Source organism: Benincasa hispida, chromosome 9, assembly GCF_009727055.1.
Source record: "Benincasa hispida cultivar B227 chromosome 9, ASM972705v1, whole genome shotgun sequence".
Classification (NCBI taxonomy): Eukaryota; Viridiplantae; Streptophyta; class Magnoliopsida; order Cucurbitales; family Cucurbitaceae; genus Benincasa; species Benincasa hispida.
In genome coordinates this window covers 6,837,302-6,850,117 of record NC_052357.1, presented here as the reverse complement: position 1 = coordinate 6,850,117, position 12,816 = coordinate 6,837,302, and the positions used below count along the sequence as shown (strand labels likewise).

Sequence of the window (12,816 nt, the reverse complement as noted above, 5' to 3'; positions counted from 1 at the left end):
GTATAGGTCGATGCCCAATCGTTTAGATAAAGCTATGCGATCGTTTAGCTCTATTGTCTAGCTCGGCTATCGCGTATAGACTCTACACGATCGTTTACCTTGGGCCAGCGATCGTCTAGCAAAGCTATGTGATCATTTAGTAAACACTGCACGATCGTTTAGCTCGCAACTGCACGATCGTTTAGCTCGCCCAGCCGTCGTTTAGTAAATCTGTATTTACTTGACGACTTCCGTGAGTTTCTTTTCGCCAAAGATAAACCTCAATTTTTTTTAAAACTTTTGTAAAAACTTTATTTCAAAATAGGAAACCACTTTCCTTTTAAACTCACGGTTACCATGATCCAATAACCACCCACTACTTTGGTTATTTAAAAGAAAAAGTATTAAATTATCTAATAATTAATATTATTTTAAACATAAATGATAACCAACTTATCATACTATATTTATAACCTATAGTTTTAATATTTCATCTCATGAAACATATAAACCATAGTTCTTTTTCTATTCCATGGTACTTAATATAAATCTCATTTACATCAATCCTCCACTAGATGTATCTTATACATCATACCGATTATATCATATATAATCAAAATAACTCTTTTCAATTTGAACATTTCAAATCAACACCAAAAACTGATCCTCAACATGAATCCAAGCTACCAAAAGGACCTCATGGACCTGTAGATTCGAAGCTCCAACGGTACGTGAATAACTGACTAAACTCTTTAGTCACGGGATCCACCATCCGTTAACTGCCAGGCACTCCACTAAAGATTGACAACTGAACTCTCCTCACTACAGATATATTATGTGTCCATCTTAACCAATCAGTAGTGCAATAACCCTTCACAGATCATTCATAAATACAGCTGGGCCAATAACCGTTATGCCTCTATAGTTACATCTGTCTCCTTAAGTACCACTGATCCCTCTAATGAACATAAATCATAGTTCTACTATGACTGAGTCTTCTCTACGAAAGAGAAGTTGTGGCCACGATGTTCAAGCCCCGGAATCAATCCTTAAAGGAGCAATCTCTCTACTTATCTCTGCTTCAGGAAAGGAGTGAATTCCATATTGTGGATTGAGTTCCCAGCTCCCAAATCAGACAAGTCTTATACAAACTCTTTGTATAGGATACCCCCGCTCCACGTCTCCACACGAATGGTCAAGATCTACCATCTATAGTAGTTTATAACACTTGCAAACCTCTACAAAGCGGGTCGTATCCGTAGTGTCACCAAGATCAAGTATCCCACCTTAATCCTTATACTACAGACCGATTTAGGTTATCACTTAAGGCATGATCCACTTGTATATCACATATACATGCTTAAGTTCACATAAGATAACCAAGGGGCTTTGTTTATTGGATACGAGTAAATGTCAGAATTAAATAACACTTATTTTATTCATGGAACAATGCGTATCTTTACAAAACAACGAGACAGGAGAATTAGGACACCAATCCCAACATACTACGCGATTGTGTAGTAAAGCTCAGTGATTGTGTAGCATTGGGTAGACGATCGTATAGTACCTGAGAAGGCGAACATGTAATAGTAATAGCTCAGCAATCGTGTAGGAGTTTGTGAGTGATCGCGGAGGATTTAGTAAGCGATCATTTAGTGTTACTGAATGATTGGGTAATAGACTGTAAACGATCATTTAGCGTCTAGTAAGCGATCGAGTGAACATTTGTAAGCGGTCTTTCGGTCTTGTTGACTCCATTCGTTTAATAAAAAAGATGTTCAATGTTCACTTGTTCTTTCCAAAAGATTGTACCTATTATTATTTTAGTAAAGAATTCAAGAATTAGTGTCCTAATAAATTGGTATTAGAGAAATCACCTGGACAAATATGGTTCAGAAACATCTTGAAGAAAAACTGGAGTTACTGGAACAAGAAATCTTTGAATACAGGGTCGAAATACAGAGGGTGTCAACCATAGAGGAGAAGTTGGCGTCGATAGCGAAGAGCATTGAGAGAATGGTATTGCAGGCAGAAAAACATTAAGAAATGTCCATTTCTTATGTGACAGAAATGGCCAAGGGAAAGACAACGGTGATGGAAGAGGTAGAAAGACCGCATACCCATAATGTGTGCGAAGCAAATAATACGATGAAAGCTGTCGGAGAAGAAGCGATGTGTGCCAGAATGAATTCAAGAAAGTCAAAATGCTAATGTTTGACGGAAGCGATTCAGACGCAAGGCTCTAACGAGCAGACCGCTATTTTCAAGTTCACAAGTTGACTGAATCTGTGAAGATGACGAAGGCGGATGTGAAATGCGATGGCATCACATTAGACTGGTTCCGGTCGGAGGTAGATAGAGAATCATTCGAAGATTAGGAAGACTTGAAGAAAAGTCGATTCCTATCTTTAAGAAAGGGATCGATCTGTGGGAGATTTTTTACTATTAAATAAGAAACGACTGTGGAAGCATTTCGATCTATGGAGTATGTTCATTTCTTGTCGTTGAAACACCCTTTAAATGTTGGTATGGAAGTAGATACATTTTATAGAGAAATGATTAAACTGAACAGGGTGCCGAAGTCCTTTGTCACGAACTAAGACAAGGAGGTTGTGAATCACTTTTGGCATAAGTTATTTCGACCGTTGGGTACCAAACTCCATCACAGCTCAGTTTCTCAAACTCAGTCGGATGGTCAGACAGAGGTGGTGAATCGCAGCATGGAAATCAATTTAAGGTGCTGCTGTGATGAGCGACCGAAAGAATGGATGAATTGGTGGCATTGGGCGAACTATTGGAGTAACACTACAGATGCTGCATTGCGCGAGTTTAAGGAGCATTTAAGGCTAGTTCGAGAGAAAATTAAGACGTTTGTTGACAATGAGCGACATGATGTTGATGATTGGGAATGGCTGAAGTTGCGACCCTATTGCCAAATGTCTGTTCCGTGAAAGCAGAAGGTGAAATTATTCCTCAAGTATTATAAAGCGCATCAGGCAGTGGACAGAGACAAATCAGTAGCTTACAAGCTAAACCCTCAGACAACAATGTCGATACGTTCAGTGTTTCAGGTGACGCAGCTAAAGAAATGGGGTGGGCAACCAGAGCTTTACCTTGAGGACAAGGTAAAAGTGGAAGGCGAGGGTAATGATAGGACCCTAATTATATGGCAATATCAAGAGAGAAAGAATAGAAGAGAGGTGGTTGAATCGGTTAAGGATGTCTTCCAATGCCGTTGGGAGAAGTGGAGGTTTAAAAGAATAAGGAAACGAAAAGTGAGGTAGCGAAGTATGAATATCAGTAGTGAGGAAGGAGAGCTCTCGAGAGTGGGAGTTCGGAAGACGCTGTCGTGGAGAAGCCATCGTAGTATGCCGCTCATCGTCTACGTCCACTAGGCGATCGTGTAGTAAAGCTCAGTGATCATGTAGCATTGGGTAGACAATCGTATAGTAAAAGGTAGACGATCGTATAGAACCTGAGAAGGCGAACGTGTAATAGTAATAGCTCAGCAATCGTGTAGGATTTTGTGAGCGATCGCGGAGGATTTAGTAAGCGATCGTTTAGTATTACTGAGCGATCAAGTAATAGGCTCGTTTAGCGTCGAGTACAATCAAGTGAACATTTGTATGCGGTCGTTCGGTCTTGTTGACTCCATTCGTTTAATAAAGAAGTTGTTCAACTTTCACTTGATCTTTCTGGAAGATTGTACCTATTGTTACGTTAGTAAAGAATCCAAGAATCAGTGTCCTAATAGTTGACTTACAAATGATTGGTTATATCCACGGTACGAAGAGTGCAGTTGGGTCTTCAGTGGAATAACTTGCAATTGATGAATGTTAATTAATTAATTAATAATTTAATTAAATAGTTTAATAAATTAATTTCATATAATTGGAGCTTCTAATTTGTAGGTCCATAAAGTCCCCTACTAGCTCATAAGGATAAAGTAATGAATAAATATTTTTTGAATAATTTGGATTGTTCAAATTATTTAAGGAAAATTAAGGTATTGGTTATATTAATATGATTAATATAAAGTATAATGTATATTTATACATTATAGTATATAATTAATTATAAATACGATTTATAATTAAATTTATATGAGAATATATATGAATGAGATTCAAATATTAATTATATGAATGTCATTCATATAATTAATTAACCTATAGATTTATAATTAAATTTATAGGTTAAAATTAATGTGAATAAGATTCATATTAAAACTATAGGTTATGAGAGAGATTTGTATTTTAATATGATTGAAATGCATATTATATGATTAATTAATTAATTAATTACTAATTATATTATATTATATTATATTATATTAATCAGGGGAATTATTGTAACTCCTTTCCGTCAACTCCCCTCCCTCATCTCCACATCTCCACATCTATGATATCAAAAGATAGAGTTGTTTCTTGAGACATGAGAACATGGAAAATTTTGAACTCTCTCTCAAGCAACAAAATATTCTCAATCTCTTTGTAATTCTCTTCCCTCTCCCAAAACACAACAGAAATCCCACAATTTCATTCCTTGCTTGAGAATAGCAAGGTAACTGAGTGGTAGTGTCTTGTGGTTTTACTGTTCTTGGTGTCTAGTTCGTGAAAGACCTTGTTGTTCGTGTAGAGAAGTGTCCGTGATCTCAAATGGAGAGGAAATATGTGAAGAAAAGGTAATCAATGTTTTCTCTTCTCTCTTTCTCCTCTATAGAAGTATGCTTTAAGTTTAAATGTTTATCCCGGTTTCTCTGTTTTATTTCTCTGTATGCTTATCCGTGTTTTGAACTTTTCAAAATTGATTGTCAATGGCATTGCGTTCATGTGCTTCCACGAGGAATTCAATTCCTTTATATCGGACAACCAAGGACTAGTTCTTAAAACTCATTCCTTGCTTGAATAGAAAAAAGTTCCTTCTGATAACTACGATATTGATTCCATTATCAATCTTCCAGGCATTAAAGAAGGCATTTCTAGAGATAATTCTTGGGGAGAGTAGTTTGCCTATATGGCAAGACAATCATTAACCTCATTGGCAATACCTGGATCTAAAATGATTGAAGGTTCGTCTTCTTAATCGGACAAGCTCAAGTGTTCTAACTCAATAAGTATATCCTCTGTGTTCATATTGATGACAGTCTTCAGAAAGCAATCGAGAAACAACAAAAAGATCTATTGTTTAATTTTCACAGAAGAAGTTCTTGAGGGATCTTGAAAAGACCATATCTTTTATATATATATAATCTTTTTTATCCATTATATATATTTTTGTTTATGTATATTAATTTAACACATATACTATATATTAGTTGGATACTAAGTATGTTGGTTCAAATCCTCCACTTGAAAAAGAAAATCAATGTAAAAATATAAAAGTTAAATTTACGTAAAGTTTTAAATATATTTGTGGGTAAAATAAGTTGGGAAAAAAAGAAGAGAGAGAGAGAAATTTGGAAATCAGATTCCTATCTCACGCGTCTCTCTCCTCCCACCTCTCTCGATATCCCTCACTCCCTCGCCTCCCCAAGCCAGCTGTTGCACCTCCGTCCGGCGCATCGCACGCTGGTGAGCCCTTTTCTATTTCTTTTTTTCTCTCTCTAAGATCTGCTTTCTGCATAGCGTTGCCGCCGCCGCCGCCGCACTGTCAACAGCCGAGCGGCGCCGCTCTTCGCCGGATTCTTGGAATTTGTAGGTAAGGTGTTTTCCCTCAAGTTTTGGTGAAGTTTCTTTGTGTTTTTGTTTAATTGTTGTTTAGCCATTTAGTTTAGACTGGGATTTCAATGTACCAATGACATTAGATGTAAGATTTGGATTTGGGGTTTTCTACGGGGTGTATAGCTAGGGTAAAAGTTGTTTTGGGTGATTTTTGGATTAGTATTGGATGTCGGAAGTCTTTAAAATTCTTTAGGTTACTGGAAATTGAGTTTGATTGGGAGAGTTGGAAGTGAACGACAATCTACACGGATTACAGATTTGTTAGGGCGAGGATTTTGTAGTTTAAATTCTTGAGAGGCGATGAGTCGTGGAAGTGGAGGATATGACAATCAAAACATTAATTTCTCACCCGAAGCTCGACCTTCACAATTGTGTATGCTGATATTTCTCTTCTTTCCACTGATGATCCCATCCAGTTCTTATTCTTCTTGTCCAGTTTTATTCATTTTTTTTCTGGGTAGTTTGAGATTTTAGGGCAATTGATTTAGGTCGAATTAATTTGGGTAGTTTGACTTCTTAATTTTTCGATTAATTTTGAGAAATTGGATTAAAACACGGAAGAAAATGTCTATCTATGAGAGCATAGAAGAAAGGGAAAAACAGCCCTAATTTTCTTCTTCTACATCTCCTTCTCTCTCTCAGCCGTCGACCCCTCTTTTTCCCTCTACTGTTCATCTCCTTCTTCCGCGTTAATCCCTCCCTGCGACGCATATCCGGCGACCTTCAGCGGCTGCATACGGTTCTCCCCTCTCTCGACAACAGGCAGCAGTGTATTAGTTCAAAGGGTCATTTTAATTTAACCGTGAATGCCACACTCAACCACGAGTTTCACGTTACGGCACCAGACATCTTTGATTTGATAGTTAACTTTAGAAATCATTGTAATAATTTGTCTCTGTTGAATAGCGTAAGTTGTTCTTATGTTTTTGCACTATTGTTATGATATATTCATATATTGGAAAATACAACATCGCACTTCATTGTTATTGTCGTCTCCAAAGTAATGCTCTACTTCATACTTATCAAACGTGGCAATGTAAAACAATCTGGTTATGTTTGATGGAATAGCAGTTTAAATGACAAGAATGTTGTAAATTTCTTGTGCAGGTGAAAGGGGTAGTAAGGAAATGTCTGAGGGCGACGAGGAGCTACCGAGGGATGCAAAGATTGTGAAAACACTTTTGAAATCGATGGGAGTCGAAGATTATGAACCACGAGTTATACATCAGTTTCTTGAGCTGTGGTATCGTTATGTCGTCGACGTACTAACGGATGCACAAGTATATTCGGAGCATGCAGGCAAGGCTGCCATCGATTGTGATGATGTGAAGCTTGCTATCCAATCCAAAGTTAATTTCAGCTTCTCACAACCTCCTCCAAGAGAGGTAACATGGCTTCGTAGTCCAAATTAGATGTGATTTCTCTGTAGATAGAATGTTTACTGATAGGCAGTCTTTTGAAATGTGAAGCATTTGAGTAATATGGCATTTCTGGATCACTTTACACTGTATCATAGAATTGAATCATTGTCTTGTTAACGACCTTACTTGAACGGGATCTATTCTTTAGGTTGTACAATTGTGTCCTTGAGTTCTAAGAAATATGTAGCCCGGAAGAAAGAGGCTTAGAGGGGGGTATATACTTATGGTATCTTATAGACTTACGATCATATTGAGGGATTTTTCTTGCTATCTTCTCTCTCATTGGAGGAGAAGTGTTTAACCATGACTTCCATTACTGTCAGGTTCTTCTAGAGTTGGCCAGAAGCAGGAATAAGATTCCATTGCCAAGATTGATTGGCGGGCCTGGTATCGCTCTTCCACCTGATCAAGACACGTTGCTCAGTCCCAACTATCAACTCGCAATCCCAAAGAAGCAACCAGTCGAAACCATGGAGGAAACAGAGGAGGATGAAGGCGACCATGCAGTTCCATCCCAAGAACCTGGCTCAGAAGTACCTCAACAACATACCCCACAGAGAGTATCTTTCCCATTGGCAAAACGTCCAAAAATAACATAGTTGTTTTTCCTTCTTTGTGTCGCTTTCCCCAACTTCTCTGATGAAAAGGGGGATTTGAAATAGATTCGTTGGAAGTTGTGGAAGTATTGTTGGATATTATCAAACTATTGTATCCCCTAAAAGAATTCAGTGGCTCTATTTCCTTCCACTAATGTGTCATTTGTAAAGGAATTGGGATGAATAGAATATGGATATTTCTTCCCAACTTTGTGGAGAAAATGATATACCTTATCATTATCAGTGGTCTTGAAGTTGTCAAGTTGTCAGAGTCCTGTTCAAGCCAATACATGATCATGATAGAAAAGAAAAAATCATATTATGAAAATGAGTTCCTACAAGACTGAGCAGAATGAAGTCCAACCAAGAGTGCTTTGATTTTGATTTTGAACCTTGTTGAATTTCAGTTAGTCATCTATTTTCTTTTGGTGTACAAAGACCATTATATACAGAATAATTTGATAATCACTAAATGTATCCCATAGACAAACTATGGTATGGTTAGCTCCAGAAACCAACGGTGTTAGGAGCAACTGGGGGCGGTCCGGGGTTTGATACCGTGACCCCACGATTGTACATTCGCTGGATTTCTTCCCTGTACTCTGTTAATGACTTGTCAGGTAAAGCGGGAGTTAGCTCCACCACATCACCCATCTTTAGCTTGCACGTTGGATCGTCCACTCGCTTGTGGTTAATCCTTGGCCTCAAGTCTTCTTTCATGGGGAAGCCATGGGAGGTCCATCTTGAACTTCCTTGCCCACATCTTTCCATTAAATCCGTGATCGTTGAATTTGTAGGAAACTCTTGAACCGACATCTGCAGTAGTTACAATAGCATTGTTAAACTTATGTAACATGAATTCACTTAACCAAATTCGATAATCTTCAACTAATATAACACAAAAAAGAGAAAGACCTTGTCATTCTCAATCGTTATGACGAATACAGGTCCATCTTGTCCATCACATTGGGTTTTGTACGAGTATGGACAGCCCTCGGAATGAGAAGGGAATTTGCAGGGCGGTCTGACTGAATCAGCAGAGTCAACGGACGATCCATCTTTGCTCATAGCCAAACATTGCCAGGTGACCACCCATCGGGCCCATTCAACCATCTGAACGACAAATGGAGAGTATTCGCTGTCCCCCTCCTTATATCTCCAATGAGCTGCAATGCCAAACTCTGCTTGCAAATGCATCTCTTTTGTCCTGATCTGCACTTCAAGGGGTGCCATGTCTTCGCCCACCACAACGGTGTGTAGAGATCGATACCTTCAAATCGTCGAGCCAAGTCAGAAAGGGAGAGGAAAAGTGATAGAGATGGAAATAACAAATAAACAAAGGACACAAAACACAAGATGCCATTTTGAGCCACAACGTACCCATTAAACTTGGGTCGACTAATATAATCTTTGCACCGCCCGGGCACTTCAGTCCACAACTGGTGAACTATTCTTAAAGCTCTCTGGCAGTCTTCTTCATTTTTTACAATAAGACGTAAGCCGTGAATGTCGTGGATTTCATCCATGGTCAACTTCTTTCTGTTAATAAGAATGAAAAGTACACACTTTCAGTCAGACTATACAAGGTTCACTTCAGAATTCGTAATCAACAGATCAGATCAAGGACAAATAAGCTTTTTAACTTCAAATTTTGATGAACCTATTTTTAGATCAGGGTCTTCATCTTGAAAATGTTTATTTCTAAGCTATATCCAGCTAATTCATTTCATAAATCAATTAAACAGAACATGTAAAAAATAATAATAATAAATAAAAATAAAAAATCTGGAGGTGAAAATTGAAATGGAGAGTCAGAGAACATACCTCAACATTTTCAAGTATATGCTGTATAAGCTCTTATTGCGTCCAGATAAGAGATGGTAAGAAATCCCTTCATTCTTCAGAGCTTGATCTAATTTTTCAATTGCAGAAGTTATCCTTGCTGAATCAAATGAATCCACAAGTTTAGACGCCAGTTCTTTATGTTCTTCAGAATGGAGATGCTTAAAGCATAAGTTTTCCAACTGCTCCTTCCAACTCAATATTCCTAAGCGATTGGCCAAAGGTACAAAAATTTCCAGGGTCTCCTTGGCAAATCTTAGTCGTTTGGGCAACGGCAATGCATCTAGTGTCATCATATTATGCAGACGATCGGCCAATTTTACGAGAACGGCCCTAGTGTCTGCCATGGCAAGGAACATGGTATGTAAGCGATCTGCCTCAACGGTTTTGTTGGCTGTATTGTTCTCGCGTGCAAGCTTGCTCAAATGACTTAGTTGAGACACCTAAAACCATTACAAGTAGAAAATTAGTATACAATAAGTTTGAGGTAACGTCAAGAATTGAAAGCAAATTAATTGACCCACAGAACTGTATGAGAAAAGAAAAACTACATAATCAAAAGACTGCATCCAGCAGGCAAAGCATCTGAGATCAATTCTTGTACAAAGGGCAGACAGATTGACAATTTAACTATAATGATTTCATTTCCCCACATGCTCCCATAAAAGTTAAGAAAGTCACAAAACACATTTCACATGTGGTTACAAATCCAGATCTCATACACATTAAATCCAATCAACCTTCATCAGCGAGTGCTTCATCGATTATGCAAGAAAATGTTTCCTCACCTCTTCAACTAAATCAGCAACCCCAGCTCCAACTGCCCCTAAAATGTAGTCATAGCACATGAAAGAATCATCCAGCGCATCGTGTAGAAGCCCCGCAGCGACCACCGTGGAATTTGCACCTATTGTAGCCAGCAGCATGGCTGTTTCCACACAATGTTGTAAATATGGATCTCCACTGGCTCGCATCTGCAAAGAAAGAAGACGAGTTTAGTCATCTTCACTAATGCCACTGATTAAAAGTCATGAGAATGGACTCATACTTGTCCTCTATGTGCCTTTTCGGCTTCGTAAAATGCCTTGATCACGAATTCATCAAGAAAGATCTTATGCCTAATTTGTGCACCAAGAAGCATATCCTTTGCATACGGCTCGGAGGTACACTCCCCAAACCCATCTTCCAAATTGAAAGTCAACTCATCCATGAGCACAGCCGATGAACTCACATCAAGAGCATTTCTATGAACATCCACATATGATCCAGAAGCATTCCTCAAGAACCCATTGAAGAATCCATTCGACCCAACTCCAATCGAGCTCTGGAAATTAGTTTCCCCACTCTTCTCTCTCGAAATCGAGATCGGAGGGCTTTTCGCCGACGAACCAACTCCACTACTACAGCACGAGACCGGACCCTGAAACACTGATACCGGGCTAGAATCCCTTGCCAATGAAGACCCTAAATATTTGCTCGAAGAATATCTAAATGAGCTACTCAATTCCTCCCCTCTATCATGCCATAACGATCCCAATTCCTCTCCGCAACCGGAAAAGCTCGTCGTCGACGAGACATGCCGTACTGGAGAAGCGGAGAAAAGACAGGAAAGCCCACCAGGCACCGGCTTCTGAGAAGAAGCCGATGCCGTTGACGACGCCGATGAAGATCGAGAACCAATTTCGAAATCGAAGGACGAATGAGCATTGATCTGACAAGGATGTGTAGAGCAAATACTGCTCGGTGGACCAGCGTATAAAGCAATCGTTGGAACTCCCATGTTCTAGGGCACAGCAAATTACTTCCCTCTCCAACTCAGATCGCAGTCGCACTCCAACAATTAAGTTCTTCAGATCAAAAACCAATTCCACTACAATCAAATCACCAAACGATCCAACTAATTCCCTCGCTAATCCGACAACAATTCCACGAAAAAAAAATGATCAAAGAACAAACAGTTCTGAAATTCCCCGGAAACTGTATAGACTACAAATTCGGTCTCAAACTAAAGAGAAACAGCAAGAATCGAACAATTTTATACAATAAGAGATGAAAGAAAGAAACAATAAACAACAAATTTCCTCAATGACCCACAAATCAAATCGATAAACCCAGATCAGTAAATGAAAAACCCAGAACTGTAATCGAAGAAAAATCAAGTTTCTGAGAGACTGGTAGCTTTTGTCCCTCGGAAAGAAGTGGAATCGGCACCGAAGAACAGAGATCCTAAATGGGGTAAAAGGAATATGTACAGATTTATAGAAGATGGAATGAAAGAGGAAGAGAAAAAAGGTTGGGAATTTAAGGAAATTATTAGGAGAGAACAAAAAAAGGAAGATGAAGTGTCAAAGAAGAAGAGGGAATTGGCGAAGAAAGATGGAAAGGAACAGGGAGAGCTTCCTACGATATTCAGAGAATCCGTGTCCGTTAATCGGTTCTATTTACAATTACATTACAGCGAAGGCTAAATAAAATTTAAAAGGCAAAAATAGTGAAATTACGGAAATAGTCTTCCTTTGTATTGAAATTACGACGCTGCGTCCAGATTTGGATTTGTTTGGCATCGACTTTAGAGATGCTTTTGGGTAATTTTTTTTTTTTTATAATATAAATTATTTAACACATTTTATGTCAATTTAGTTATATTGTCTAAGTTTTTTTCGGTAAAATTGTTTAATTCATTTGAATGTTTTTTTATTAATCGACGATATAAAATTATTTTTTTTGTTTTAACTATTCCAATTTAGAATTTTATGGCTAGTTGGTTTATATTTTCTTTTTTTAAAAAAATATCAAATAGGCAAGAAATTATCAAATACGAAACTGAAAATTCAATTATCTATTAGATGCAAAATTGAATGAAGTGATATATTATAAACTTTTAAAAATATAGCAAAATTGAATGATTAAGAATTTGTTATACATCTTTTAAAGTTTAGAAAATTGTTAGACTAAAAAAATGGTTTAACGACTAAATATATATAAATCTCAAAAGTTTATAAACAAAATTTGTATTTTTTAGTGCAAAAATGCTATATCGTATGAGAGATTTGAATTAATGACAAAGAGTAAATGAGTAAATGTCTTAATAGTTAAAATTATCTTTATGTTCTCGTTGTTTTTTTGCATCAAGTAGATTTAGAATATCATACTACATATATTAATTTTACTTTCACCTACTGATTTATTTATTTTGTCGTCGGTCTAATTTATTTATCTTTATATAGTTTTATTTTTATTGTTTAATTTTTTAAA

The 12,816-nt window shown here is 37.6% G+C and overlaps 2 protein-coding genes across 3 annotated transcripts; one reads left to right on the top strand and one right to left on the bottom strand.

The window, feature by feature from the left end:
• Nucleotides 1-5,399: 5,399 nt before the first annotated feature.
• Nucleotides 5,400-7,927, top strand: LOC120084408 (transcription initiation factor TFIID subunit 9). 2 transcript variants are annotated; one of them, XM_039040180.1, is made up of 3 exons: nt 5,400-5,679; nt 6,810-7,087; nt 7,447-7,927. In XM_039040180.1, exons 2-3 carry the CDS (start codon nt 6,830-6,832, stop codon nt 7,720-7,722), a joined length of 534 nt encoding a protein of 177 aa, XP_038896108.1. In that variant the 5' UTR covers nt 5,400-5,679; nt 6,810-6,829; the 3' UTR covers nt 7,723-7,927. The 2 variants fall into 2 exon arrangements, with proteins under 2 accessions (XP_038896108.1, XP_038896109.1); XM_039040181.1 differs by having other exon boundaries at nt 5,406-5,552.
• A 145-nt stretch (nt 7,928-8,072) lies between these two features.
• On the bottom strand, nt 8,073-11,991 carry LOC120084407 (probable GTP diphosphokinase RSH2, chloroplastic). Its single transcript, XM_039040178.1, has 6 exons — nt 10,610-11,991; nt 10,350-10,535; nt 9,544-10,004; nt 9,100-9,258; nt 8,635-8,989; nt 8,073-8,535 (listed from the first exon to the last, which is right to left on the bottom strand). The coding sequence occupies exons 1-6, from the start codon at nt 11,339-11,341 to the stop codon at nt 8,221-8,223; spliced, it is 2,208 nt and encodes a 735-aa protein (XP_038896106.1). The 5' UTR covers nt 11,342-11,991; the 3' UTR covers nt 8,073-8,220.
• Nucleotides 11,992-12,816: the final 825 nt, after the last annotated feature.